At 38.8% G+C, this 14,438-nt stretch overlaps 1 protein-coding gene and 1 long non-coding RNA gene across 10 annotated transcripts; both read left to right on the top strand.

Moving 5' to 3' along the window:
* The first annotated feature begins 120 nt into the window (after nucleotides 1-120).
* On the top strand, nucleotides 121-5,134 carry LOC131335200 (SWI/SNF complex subunit SWI3A). Of its 2 annotated transcripts, XM_058370458.1 has the most exons (7): nucleotides 123-310; nucleotides 389-942; nucleotides 2,945-3,448; nucleotides 3,957-4,123; nucleotides 4,222-4,271; nucleotides 4,470-4,633; nucleotides 4,773-5,134. In XM_058370458.1, the coding sequence occupies exons 1-7, from the start codon at nucleotides 214-216 to the stop codon at nucleotides 4,968-4,970; spliced, it is 1,734 nt and encodes a 577-aa protein (XP_058226441.1). In that variant the 5' UTR covers nucleotides 123-213; the 3' UTR covers nucleotides 4,971-5,134. The 2 variants fall into 2 exon arrangements, with proteins under 2 accessions (XP_058226442.1, XP_058226441.1); XM_058370459.1 differs by lacking the exon at nucleotides 4,773-5,134 and having other exon boundaries at nucleotides 121-310; nucleotides 3,961-4,123; nucleotides 4,470-4,627.
* A 3,614-nt stretch (nucleotides 5,135-8,748) lies between these two features.
* Nucleotides 8,749-12,948, top strand: LOC131335199 (uncharacterized). 8 transcript variants are annotated; one of them, XR_009202457.1, is made up of 5 exons: nucleotides 8,749-8,880; nucleotides 9,961-10,544; nucleotides 10,642-10,692; nucleotides 10,883-11,050; nucleotides 11,138-11,531. It is a non-coding gene; the product is annotated as an uncharacterized LOC131335199 (long non-coding RNA). The 8 variants fall into 8 exon arrangements; XR_009202453.1 differs by having other exon boundaries at nucleotides 8,761-8,880; nucleotides 9,432-10,544; XR_009202455.1 differs by having other exon boundaries at nucleotides 8,778-8,880; nucleotides 9,846-10,544.
* Nucleotides 12,949-14,438: the final 1,490 nt, after the last annotated feature.

Genomic DNA, 14,438 nt, shown 5'->3' with positions numbered 1-14,438 from the left:
GGAAGTAATTTCTCAGACAACGGGGTAAATTACCAAAATCACCCTTGAGATTTCTTTTAAAAAAAAAAGGAAAAAAAAAGAAGAAAAAAAAGGGGAGTGTACATAATGGAATTGTGGGAGTGCACATGGAGCTCCCTTCCCTGTCTCGTTCTCTCGTACCATTACTAGAGCGACACAGAAACATAACCCCTGACTCGACTCCTTGTCCGAAAAATGGAGTCCTCCTCACATCCTCCACAACAAGACCCCTTCAGTTTAAAACCCCCACTTCCCGCCGACGTCGATCTCTACACCATCCCTTCTAACTCCAGTAAGTATCCCTCTCTCTCCCTCCTCCTTTCTCTCTAACCCTAACCCTAATTCTCTTTCTCTCTCTCTGTATCCACAGGTTGGTTCTCCTGGAACGATATCCACGACACAGAGAGGCTCCACCTCCGCGAATTCTTCGACGGGGCCTCAATCACGCGAACCCCCAAAATCTACAGGGACTACAGGGACTTCATCATCTCCAAGTACAGAGAAGATCCTTCCAGGAGGCTCAGCTTCACCGAGGTGCGTAAGTCGCTCGTCGGCGACGTCTGTTTGCTGAGAAAGGTGTTCTTGTTTCTGGACAAATGGGGTTTGATCAATTTCGGTGCACCGTCCGCCGCCGCCGCAGCGGCGGCCGAGGGTGATTTGGGGAGGTTGAAGGTTAGGGTTGAGGAAGGGGCTCCGAGCGGGGTCCGGGTCGTGGCGGGTCCGAATTCGTTGAAGCCGGTTGGTGTGCCGGTGCCGGGGCCTGGGGGAGTGGGTGGTGATAAGGGTGGTGGGGAAGTAGTGGGTAATGGGTTTAAAGTGTTGCCTCCATTGGCTTCTTATAGAGATGTTTTTAGTGAGGAGAATGGGGGATTTTGTAGGGGTTGCAAAGAAAGGTGTGAGAATGGACATTATGAATGCGCAAAGGTATTTGCTTTCCCCTTTCTGTTGAATGATATTTGATTCTGTTTTAAATTGAAACTGTAATGTTGTTAGTTGTTGGAATACAATGTTCCGGTACTTTGATTGGATGGTTACTAGTGTTTGGGGCACCCACGATGCGTGTAAGTAACTATGAAAAAAGGACCATAAAGTAGGTGTTTGACTTTGAAATACTACTACTACAGATTCAATTTTGTACTGACATAGCGACATATGATAAACAACGTACGAAAACTTACCATGTAGCAGATGATAAAAGTTAAAAAATGCAATTGAAGCATGATTAAAATCCTACCTTGGAATTTTGTAATTAAAAGACGGGGAGAGGAGATGGGAAGAGAAGATGGAAAGAGAGGTTAGAAAGGACAACCTTTCTTGTTCAAATGGAAGACAGCAACTTAAATTCTTTTATTGTTGGGTTTTCAGATGAGTAAGTGCTTCAATTGAAGCAGGGAAATTAGCGGGTAAATGGGTGGTTATGAATGTTGGTGTTTGGTTACCAGATTGCTAATTGACACATCTGTCCCCAAACTGTCAACGTGCATTTGAGATTAATTTGGGTAATTTTAGAATTAAAAGTGCGAGCCAGCCCCAAGATGGAGTACAAACCAAACATATGTTCTCCCTTTATATATTAGAATAGACAGATATCCGTGTGTTGTATACCCATTTCGGTGGTTTTACTTGATCTACTAAGTTATACAAAGGATTTAGGCGATTGTATCGGATACTGTTCGGTGGATATTGCCTACTGGTAGGACTGTAGGAGTACAATCTTGATAAAGGGAAGAATCACACCTTAAAAACCACATTTATGTGTTGTCGACTTGCCGTATGTTGTTCGAGAAAATTGAGAGGAAATTATAAACAGTGGTCTCATGGATTTATTAGTATTTAGGATAAAGGTCCTCAATTATAGATATTCCAGAAATACTGGTGAATGGTCAACTCTTCATGGTTTTGCTAGGTTTCTGTGGTTACAAACTCTCTAAAACTTGCCAGTATGAGTATTACTTCAGACAAATGAAGTAAAGGGGGAAATTTATGATTTGGACGTCATCTTTTCTGTGCTATTCATCGTACAAAAATGCAGGCCGGTAACTATTACGCTGGAAGCTACATTTTCCTTCTTTTAGTTTTTAAAGGATTATAGATCTTGGAATGGTTGGTAGCAAAGTTCAAAGTTTTGCTACAAACTTAGATATGGGATAAACGCTTGCTGGAAAAGTAACCTCCTCGTGTTTTATTTAATTTTTTGGTTTCTTTTTTATTTTTGATATTGGGAAGGATTTTCATTTATGATGTTTCCGACAGTTGAAGAGAGCTTTGGGTTGGCACCTCAATTTCATGTTGCATCTTTTTATCTGCTTGTCAAATTCGTGACAGGGGATGTAAGGAAGTTGTTTAACCATGCTGATATGGACAGCTTATGTTTCTTCTCACTGCTATTGTGTTTTCTATTTTCTTTACAAGACAACGAAAGAGGAAGAAAGAACATCTCTGTTATTGCTTTCCCTGCTCATTGACTCATCACCAGGAAAACAGAGAAAAGCTCTTTACTTCCTCCAATGGTCTTCCCTAGTTGTTTGACAGCTTGCTATGGCAAAACTAGTTCAAGTATATAATCATGTTTCTAATGTTGACAGTCTTTCATGATTCCTAAGATCTTTCCATATGTGTTCCCGGGAATTTTAAAGATTTTCTTGATAAGTTGGCAAAGGATTCGGGATACCCCCAACAGGGGCTGCTTGCTTGTTTCCAATGCAGTGAATTTCTTATGAATTAGTCTTCCAAATATGTGGTTTGCAGCTTCAAGCAGTGGAACGTATTTTTTTTATCGTGTATTTTTCTGACACATACAAATGCACTCCCCTTTCGTATTCGATATTTTGGATTGGATGGGAGTGTTTGCCCAGTCTGAAGTATTCTTTCAGTTATATTTTCAGTCTCGGAAAACATTCTTTATGTATGCACTTTGTTTCACCAGGAAGGAAGCTTCATCATTTGTGTCAAGTGCTTCAAGAATGGAAATTACGGGGAGAACAAGTCTGCGGGTGATTTCAAATTCATTGACTGCATTCAAAACAGTGGAAATCATGAAGCTGCTTGGACTGAAGCTGAAACTCTACTTCTCTTAGAATCTGTCTTGAAGCACGGAGATGACTGGGATCTCGTCGCTGAAAATGTTAAAACTAAGACTAAAGCAGATTGTATTTCGAAGCTGATACAACTGCCTTTTGGGGACCTTATGTTGGGATCTGCCCACAGAAATGGTAGGTTGTGGGAGAATGATGGTAACTTGAGCGTTGTCAAACAAGGACAAGTAGCTTCATCCGAGTCTCATTCTGAAGAGAATGTCAAAAGAGAGGATCAATGCGAGGATGTTAAAAATGAGAGCAACCAGAATGGAGATGCTGAGAACCAAGTTCCTCCATTAAAGAGAAAACGCACTACACCACCTTCTGATACAGGCAATTCACTGATACAACAGGTAAAGTGTTTTTCCATTCTGTTTGTTCTTCAAAACCTTGCAGGATGTTCTATGAGAAGAACATGAGATTGTCATGTTTATTTTTCTTCAAACTTGTATTTTATTTGAATCTCTGGATGTACAGACTACAGAGGATGCTGAAGAATCCTAATCAAAACTTCGTAGTTAAAAACTTCATAGATCTGAACATCAAACATGTCAATGTTAAATCAAGTTGTAGTTAAGTTTCTTGTGGTTGATGGATGTGGGTTTGCGACTCTGCAAGTTGTGTATCGTATTGAGTGAAAGGGGAGAATTTTTCTTGAGATCCTTATTGTCTTTTATACCTAGCCTTACTCAGAGGAAACAATTCTCTCTTACGTATATACTGTAGTTCTTTTATTAATCTTTGTTTCTGCACATATACCAAGGCACAGGATAAATTTGAAGAAATTTAGTAATTTGTTGCATCATATAGGGGTGTATCACACTTGTCCTAACAGAATACTAACATTCCTTTTCGCATTAGGTAGCTCTCTTATCTTCGACGGTTGACCCACATATCACAGCTTCTGCTGCTGAGGCTGCTGTTACGGCACTCTGTGATGAGTATCAATGTACAAGAGAGATATTTGACGATGATGATAATGAAATTGAGGAATTGGGATCTTCTCCCCAGAATAACAAGAAAGAGAGGTGTTTTTTCCCCCTTCTGTTTGTGTTCAAGTAGTTTCCGTGTGATGCTTTGGAGTGAGTTGTTCAGTCTTGGTTAACTGGTTTCTCTACTGCTTCAGAGTCCTTCAGGTTGATGGTCCAGAGATGGAGGGAAACCCCACTGAATCAGGTTTGTTTTTTTCCTGTATGCGCTGTCACAATACTTTTGTAAATTACTTGCACAACTAGATATGCTTGTTTTTGCGCTCCTAGTTATCACTTCTTCCCCGATAGTCAATTGCCATTACTCTACTTTCTATTGTGATTTGCGAGTGCTTTGACATTGTGCAAGTTACTTACGATTTCTGTACATGAATTTCTCTTACAGATTCTCAGGGAACATCCACTGTAAAGAATGCTATACCTCTGACTTTTCAAATGAGAGCTGCAACAGCAACAGCTCTTGGTGCTGCTGCTGCTCGTGCCAAGCTATTGGCAGATCAAGAAGACAGGGAAATAGAGTGTTTAGTTGCAACCATTATTGAAACACAGGTGATAATACTTTTGCATTGGTTGTGTGGACTGTCATCTTTTTTCTTCTTCTTGTTGTTTCGAATTTTTAATGAAAATCTACTTCGAAAGTATGGGCCTTGATTTTTTTCCCCTGTTCCATGAATGGATAACTGAATAGATGAAGAAGTTACAACGTAAAATCAAGCATTTTGATGAGCTGGAGCTGATAATGGAGAAGGAACATACTCAACTGGAGGACCTGAAAGAGTCTCTCATAGCAGAACATATGAATGTTTTACAAAGGGTATTCAGTTCTGGGATATCTAAATGGAGGGATAATACTTCTGTAAAACCTCAGTTGGATATTGTACTTTGATTAATTTTAGCTTGAAAAGTATTTTAGTTGTTAGGAAGAAATGAGGAGGAGATCCAACATAAACTTGCTTGGCTTCCGGTGTTTGTAACATGGACGGTTCGTTCTTGAGTAGATAGAAACTTGCTTTCAGTTCTCTAATCAATTTCTGAACTAGACATTCTTCCTGTGGCGGCCATAGTTGGTATGTTTGCTTATGTAACCTTTTCCCTTGGCAAGTTTTACAAAAGGAAAAAGGAAAACTATGCACGCATTTTGTTTACGAAACTGGAACTTTTGCATGTTCTTAAACAGATGTGCAAATTCTGTAGTAAATTTCCTACCGAACTACTGTTTCTGTTGAGTTGCTTCCCCGGCTTAACTTCCATCGATGGGCTAAATTTCTATGTTTTTGGCAAACCCAAATTATACGCCTTGAAGAAACTGAATAAGGTCTACACATTTATTATATACCAGTAAATTGAGCGAAGAATTGATTATGCCCTTACTGATATCTGATTGTGTTGATTTAATAGGGATGCTTAAAAAAAAATTTAAAACAAATTGAGCGGCTCCGATTATTTGTGTGGGGCTCAAAGTGGATCCCACACAACGCGGTGTGCATTTAGTTGTACACAAAATGGTGTATCCATAAACCTCCCAAATTTTATTTAGATGTCTAACGGTTTATGCACTTGCTCTTTAAAAAATCCAACTCTTTCCACATAAGAGATGAACCAACACAATTCTCGAGCTGATTTGGCAGAACCATTAATTGCAAAAAGTGAGCATAGGAATAATAACAGGTAGTATCACTTGTTAGGTATTTCTAAAGTTTTACATAGTTACCATATCTTGCTGTAGTTAGAGGCGGCAAGTGGATGATACGGTTTTATATACTGTGGCTGTTTGTTACCAGGAAAGACCATCGATCAATGTTCTAATCCCAGTTCTGTATCTATTCTAATATCCAGTGCATGCCCAGGCTATAATCCTGAGCACCAATATGAAATAGAAAATAAGAAATTCTAAAAAGCAGTGCGCATACACCACTGTACTACCAGCATTGTACAGAATGTAACGAAATTGATGTTCACAAGAGACCATTCATGATTGTGATAACACACCATAATCTGCGAGACATTTTTAACACAAATAAACGCCAAATTTGATGGAGAAAGAAAGAAATTGGGAAGTCTTAATACTTTATATATTCACCGTAACATTCCAATTACAATGGTCGAATTCTTTCTACAGTGTCACTGGTACTGCAGTAGCCTAATTTACATATCTCAGGCCAAAAGCATACTAATCAGTAAGTATTTGTTATACATGGTTAGACTATGACCAAGCTCAAAACCCTAAACAAAAAGATCTCTATTCCAACTGAGTTTTAGAAAAAGCAGATGTTGAAAGCTCTAACAAAAATAAGAGATCAAGGTTCTGAGTCATGTCTTCAAAAAGCAGTTCTTGCTCACTTCAATAATACCGATGATAATTCCACTCACATCCATCCTTAGAGAATATGAGAGTCTGCAGCTGGAGATTGCGGTTTGCACTAAAGAACAAAATATCGCCAGACTTGAGCATGTGTTCAGCAACAAAAGTATCCCAATCTTGTCCTTCAAAGAAGCCGTGACTGCATCGGGTTGGACATTTTAAGCTCTGTTCTCTGTTACCAAAACAAGATGTTGAATCCCATGTGTCTGCGCCAATTTCTTAATCTCATCAGGCAACTCCTTAAATACGGAAAACAAAGCTATAAGAATATAATCAAGTAGAACTGATTTGATTCCCAGTGGACAAACAATGATCCATAAATTATTTGCCTAAATTTTTAGAAGGATTACCATTGCACTCCTATCTTGTCGAAACACTTGTTTGCAAACTCGGAATTCAACACCCAATCCACGATGCAATTGGCAAACATGCCATTAGAAGCGATGCTAGCCATTAAAACAAAATCCATCAGATACATACCTATATAAGAACCTTTATCTTTAATAAGAACTACCTAAGTCATTGGTCTTACATCCAGTCAGACGCACAAAGCAGCAGTAGGATCCCAATCTTCTGGTGCATTGACATGCCTCGGTTTACCAAATCAAAGAAAAGCACTTGACACATTTCCACCACGAAATAGCTTACATGTAGCCTACAAGTTACATACCATAGCCTACAAGTTACAAACCATAGCTTACAAGATAACGGACTCTCTCATTCCTAGTCCATTTATTCAGTTCTTGAACAAACCAGAGATTTGCAATTATTTCAGTCTTTCCCCATATTACTTGCAAAACATAACTATCTTCATATAGACACCAAAATACCACTTGTTTCCACTAAAAGTACCAAAAATAACAGCCCCTTTGGATGGTGAGAAAGGAAGAGATAAGAAAGGGGAGCCATTTCTCACCAAATCTCACCATTGAAGGTGAGATTGGGTGAAAGGGTTTAGTCCAATCAAAACTTAGGATACGAGGTGATAAATGAGCCGAGCCGAACGAGCCGAGCAAGAGGTTGATCAAGTTTGGTTTGAAGGCTTAACAAGCACCAAAAATATGTTCAACCTTAGATTGCTTACGAGAGGAGCCGATCTCAAAGGAGCTTTAATTGAACTGAACACGAGCCAATCTCAAGTAGTTTGGATTTTTTCATATATCATAAGCCAGACCAGCCCAATAATAGCTTATTTGAGCTTGGTTTGACACTTTAACGAGCTTTAAAAAGTGAAGGCTTCACTCTCCCTCTTTTCTTCTTGATTTTTAATTACTTATGGAGAAGGAAATCACACAAAAAGGTAGCATCTTCAAGGGATGAAGTCCAAACAGAAAGCAATCATTTCCATTCTCAGAACCTAATACTCCATCTCTAGCAAAAACCAGTGCTCGCAACACTAATACACCAAGTAGTGGACAATTGCCTCAATTTAAACATGCAATGGAGCAAGAATTAAATTTCTTCTTGTCGCAGATTAATAGGTGTACAAAAGATCATCAAGAGATTAAGGTAACATTCAAGTGACCATGAAATCTCATATAAACACAGTTCCCGAGAAATCTATACAATATCATCGAAATTAGCTTAGTGATTAACAGTTAGGGTTGAAGGATGGAAGATGAGAGAGAGAGAGAGAGAGAGAGAGAGAGAGAGAGAGCTCTTACAATGGAGTGAGAAACCTTATCCTTTTCCGTCGGGGACGTGAGGACGTCCATTCCTCGGAGTGAATTTATTTACTTTGCTATAATGGGTTTGATATTGTGTGGCCAAATCTATTTTCATAAAAACAAATTCACATTGATCATCTCCGATTATGCATCGTTCAGAGTTCGATTCAAATGATTTTCCACATTATTTATTTCCTTCACAAGCTCTACAACTTGGACGAACTCGGGCTGCATATCCAATACACAAAACCTCGCAGTTTAAAAATGCGAGGTATAAATAAAATCACGGGCAATAGATTCGATAGAGTGTGGCCGAATCTATTTTCACAAAAGCAAATTCACACTTATCGTCTCAGATTATGAATCAATAAGTACTCGATTCAAAAAATATTTGGTCTGGTTTATTTTCTTGATAATATGTGAAACGTGAAGGGTTTCGATCATGATGAAAATTCGGAATGAGCTCACAATTTGGCAAATTCATGTTTTTAAGTAACTTTGCAGGTTGAAGATGAGTACTATCAACAAGTAAGCACGACGCCGTTTAGGGGATATGCGATCTTTAAATGGAACACTGTCGACGCCGCCGTTTAGACAAAGCTCGCGCCTGTCTTATGCGAGTTTCTAATGAATGCCACTATGCCAGTCGTCCCTATTTCCCCGGAGGTCTCTCTCTCTCTCTCATACATACATACTTATTTTACGGAATCTTGGTTCACAAACGGGCATCAATCCTCTTCAAATGGATTCTGACATCACATTTTCAGGTATGCAAAAGCTCAATTTTTGTTCGAGTTGTGTACGATTCAAATGAGGCTACTGATTTCTATCATTTTATGTTACCTAATTTAATTAAGGTCTATCTTATTTTTCCGGTACATGGATTTTTATGTGTTTTTTTGCAATTCTTGTTATTGCGTTTTTTTGCAGTTTTTGCACCTCTATGGAATATCTCTGAGTGTTTCGATAAGTGTCCGTATAGGTGAATTTGGAAGTCTTATTGCCCAGTATAGTTGTTGGATCTTTGGTTGTGGTCGGTTCTGTCACAATAGTGATATGAGCATAGTCGTTAAAACCTACAATCCTACAATTTGTATAAACCTACGATCCTACAATTCGAAGTGAAGATCAAGATCGGACCTTGCTGTTGATTGATGGGATTTAAATTGACAATCTCTGTAACTCTTATACGGAAAAAGAACTAATGTCTCTTGCCCAAATATGGCTAGATGGAAATGAGACTTTTCAAACACAATTGATAGGGATGGCAATATGGCACCTATCAACATGGCTAATGGATTTTTTTTTGAAAACTCAGAACCACAATGGGATGAGATTCTGGAGATTATCAAGATTAGAATCGCTTTTTGGGTGAAAACGAAGTGAGAAACGAATGACTTTTTTTTTAGGTAAGGGGGAACGAATGACTTTAGCATCAATGACTTCATCTATAAGCTTAAGGCAACAAATGAATCTCTCTACTGGAGTTGGAGGGTATGCTGTTGAAGTTGCAAGGCTTCGATCAAGAGACTTTATTGGTGTGTGTTGTGTAGCAGTGTGTGTGTGTGTGTGTTGTGCATCAGTGAGTGTGACTGAATGCGTGTGTGTTATTTGTGGGTGCATGTCTGTCTCAATCTGTAATTGATCATGATTAGGGGAGTGTTGAGTTGTTTGTTAGCTTGATTTGTCTGTTAATGTTATTTCATTTCCAAGGCTCCTTAGATCAAATTAGGAGGTCTTATGGCTCACTGATTCTCAACTGCTGCTGCTGTTATGTTACTGCTGCTGTGGAAATCTGAAATTCTGATTTTTGCTATTTTGGATTTGGCTTGGATATCTTATGGTAGTCTACTATACCTCTTAGAGGCTTTCAAGCTAAGAAGGAAATGGAGTGTTGCTATTGTCAAATCACTTCATGATACTCCATTGCTGACATTACTCCATTCAACTTGTTACTGCTACACTACTGAGAAGCTTGAAGATTTTATAATACAAGAAGTCTTACTTCTTCACATCTCAGGATCGGAACCTCCTGCAACGATCAAGTGATTCATGCTTGTCCGGGGGTCTCAACGTATTGTTTTGGAAGTTTCACATTCCTTGTCTTACTCAGAGAGAACAATTCTCACTTACATATATATTAGTTTTTGTTTTTTTTTGTTTCCTGTTTTTGTACAGAAACCATGGCTCAACATAAATTTGAAAATATTTAGAGATTTTTGTATCACATAGGGGTTCAAGATTTCACCCTTGTGCTCACAGAATTCCGATATTCTTTTCGCATTAGGTACCACATATCAGAGCTTCTGCTGCTGAGGATGCTGTTACGGCAATCTGAGATGAGTATCAATTTTTAAGAGAGATATTTGACGACTATGATACTGAAATTTACGAGTTGGGATCTTCCCCCCCAGCATGACAAGAAAGAGAGGTGTTTTTTGTTTTTGTGTCTGTGTTGAAGTTGTTTCCTGGTGATGCTTTGGAGTGAGTTGTTCAGTCTTGGTTAACTGGTTTCTTTACTGCTTCAGAGCCCTCCCAGTTGATAGTTCAGAGATAGGAGGGAAAACCCACTGAATCAGGTTTGTTGTTTTCCCATATCTGATGTCACTCAACACTTATGTTCATTACTTGCACAACTAGATATGCATGTTTTGTGCTTTTAGTTATCACTTCTTCCCAATATGGTAGTCAATTGCCATTGCCCTTTTGTGAGTGGTTTTATGTTATGCAAGTTACCTTATGATTTCAGTACATCTATTTCTCTTACAGAGTCTCAGGGAAGATTCACCATAAAGAATGCTTTACCTCTGACCGTCTGATATATCAAATGAGAGCTGCAACAGCAACAGCTCTTGGTGGTGCTGCTGCTCGTGCCAAGCTATTGGCCGATCAAGAAGACAGGGAAATACAGTGTTTAGTTGCAACCATTATCGAAAGGTAGGTGATAATACTTCTGCGTTTCCGTTTCTCTTTATAATGGTTTTGTGGACTATCATATTTTTTTCTTCTCTCTTGTTGTTTCAGACTTTTAACGAAAATCCACTTCGAAAGTATGGGCTTTTTTTTTTCCCCTGTTCCATGAATGGATAAATGCATAGATGAAGAAGTTACGACGTAAAATCAAGCATTTTGATGAGCTGGAGCTGATAATAGAGAAGGAACATACTCAACTGGGCGACCTGAAAGAGTCTCTCATAGCAGAACAGATGAATGTTTTACAATCAGTTCTGGGATATCTAAAATCATACTTCTGTAAAACCTCAGTTGGATAGTGTACTTTGATTAATTTCAACTTGAAAAGTATTTTAGATGTTAGGAAGAAATTAGGAGGAGATCCAAGGTAAACGTGCTTGGCTTCCGGTGTTGTAACATGGATAGTTCATTCTTGAGTAGATAGAAACTTGCTTTCAGTTCACAATCCATTTCTGAACTAATACATTCTTCCTGTGATGGCTATAGTTGCTATGTTTGCTTATGTAGCCACAACCCTTGTTTTCCCTTGTCAAAATTTACACAAGGCAAAGGAAAACTATGCACGCATTTTGTTTACGAAACTGGAACTTGTGCATGTTCTTATACAGATGTACAGATTCTGTAGTAAATAACTTCTGCATGTTCTTAAACAGATGTACAGAATCTGTAGTAAATTTCCTATCGAATTACTGTTTCTGCTGATTCAGAGTTGTTTCTCTTCTAACAGCAGAACAAAGGGTTTATTCATCTTCGAACTACTGGAGTTCACTCTTCTGTCTCTCTCACTCAGCCTAGGCAGATGCAGAACTTCCCTCTGGAACCCTTTACGCAAGTCGCACTAAGGTACTTCTCCTGCAATGCTTTCTTGCATTCGGCAACGCACTGAGAAAGAGTGCATGGATTGAGTTGAATCCCAAATGCACACTCAACGTGTTCTGGTGCAAGAACCATGAACCAGAGCACCACCGTTGCCAACACCAGAACACACCGGTTCCCTGCCTTGACTTCCATCGATGGGCTAAGTTTCTTTGTTTTCAGCAACCCAAATCTTTACGCCTTGAAGAAACGCAATAAGGTCTGCACTTTTTTATATAAAGAGATTGCTGGCCCTTAATAGTTTCCCCACTAGCTGGAGAACTATATCACTTATATCAAATTAGATTGTGAGCCCATTCACTACTTGTATATACTATTATATAACCATATTCTGTGAGTTGGTTGCTTCCACGTACATCCAACAATCCTCCATGGTTACTGGCTACTGAATATCAATCAATTAGAGACCAGCAGGTGGTAATTACAGCAAGTCTGTGCATTTCCAAACGCAAATCCTCCATCCAGTCTTCCTTACGACACTTGACGCGTTGACTTTGTTTCAGACACCGGAGTCGTATGGTTACCGTTTCTAATCATTGAGATCTGAATCGGTACATAAGCGTAGCGTTCAACACTTGACACGATAACAAGAGATTCAAGACGATAAACAAGTGTTACAGGCCGCACCCGGTCTTGTGCCGTGGGTTCTCCTTTCACTCCTATGTACTGTTGCAGTTAGGACTCTTGCATAGTGGGTACAAAACGTAGATACAACAGAAATGTTATGATACATGACACTCGAAACATGAAAATATCTATGAAAGAAAACGGGCGATCCAGATTTACAGATACAAATTTCCAAGTTTGTGTAATGTTGAATGTGGGGTGATGAAATCCCATTTGGAGAAAAAATTTGTAAATAATTGTGTTTGGACCCTTTGATTCATGCCATCCAGAAGAGCTTGTTTAGTGGTTAATAATACCCACACTCACACACATGCACCATGACAAAGCATGTAGGGACCTATAAATACTAAATGGAATTGATAATTAAAAAAAAACCAATCAATAATAAAAGTAGAATTAATCGTTTGTGTCCAATTCCTCTAACTCTTAGGTTAACATTTTGCAATAGGGACTTTTCTCAGATCTGAATGTGATTTGGTTCTAAAGAAAAACACAAGAACAAAATTCTGCATGAATTTTACTTAGGTTTCAGCCTAAGCAGATACACAGCTTTTTTGTGCTCCCCTTCGGCATCGCACATGCTGCACTTAACTACTTCTCCTGCAGGATTTTCTTGCATTCCGCGATGCACGCGGGGCCAGTACAAGTATCCATTTCGATCACGAATGCAGATTCGACACGGGCTGGGGCAAGAACTTAGACGAACACCGCCATTGCGGCCAGCATCAGAGGCCAATTCTTGGATGTTTTTGCTTCCATTGAGAGAATAGGTTTCGCTGTGGAAACCGGAAATTAGTACAAGAGGCAGACCAGTTTCTTTAGGTTTATATAGAGATTATGACAACCTAGTAGTAAATTTTAGGGGGTCAAATATGGAAGTATTAATTCACTGAAGATCTATTCATTCATGGGAATCAATGGAGAAGATCATGGGATTATTATTGGCTTCCTAAACGGGATAGAATACAGGTTGAGCTTGTTCAGCAGTCCAGGGGTGCACATGGTTTGGATTGATCCGGTTCTCTAGAAAATCAGTAATCGGACCATTTCAAATGGTTCTAGAAAATTGAGAACCAGAACCTAACCAATATATGCATGAAACTTAACTATAATCAAACCGCAAGACTGGTCCGGTTTTGGTTCGGTTCCGGTTCTATCTAATAAGCATCCAAACACTTATTTACAAAATATAAACTCATAAAATTAAAGAAATAGGAAGATAATATGTGGAATAGGAAAGGGAGGAAAAATATTAAAAGCTCTCCTAACAAATAAAATTTCATCTCTAAATAAATTAAGTTTAGTAAGGAAAAGATTAACCTATTAAATTCAAATACATATTTAATTACACACATATGTATTTCTATATTTATCTTGGTTTTAAACAGTCCGGTTCGATTCTAACCACGGTTCATTAATTGAGAACTAGTAACTGAACCAAAATTAACGGTTCTTATTTTTTTGGAACCATAACCTGACCGTAGAACCGCAGAACCGGACCAAATATGATGATTCGGTCTGGATCGGACCGGTTTTACTATTCGGGCGGTTTTCTTGAATACCCCTAGCTCTTAAAAAGGAGAAGGAAAATTTTCAAATTCCAATTCAGTTTTTCTCCCAATTTCCCTTTAAGTTTCTTTCTCATTTCCTTCTTGATGATTATTTTTCTCTCTTTTTCATGGTTTCCTTAAGTTCCAAATAGAGCCTAAGAATTCAATCTACGCTAAAAGAAAAGATAGAGATAAACCATTTGGGTTGACGTACCAAAGCCGAATTTTTCTTCCATGCCCCTGAGTGGTATGAGGGCATGAATGTCCCGTAAATATGAACCTCTCGATTGAAAAATGAA

Source organism: Rhododendron vialii, chromosome 8a, assembly GCF_030253575.1.
Source record: "Rhododendron vialii isolate Sample 1 chromosome 8a, ASM3025357v1".
NCBI classification, from domain to species: domain Eukaryota; kingdom Viridiplantae; phylum Streptophyta; class Magnoliopsida; order Ericales; family Ericaceae; genus Rhododendron; species Rhododendron vialii.
This window is presented reverse-complemented; position numbering and strand designations above follow the sequence as displayed.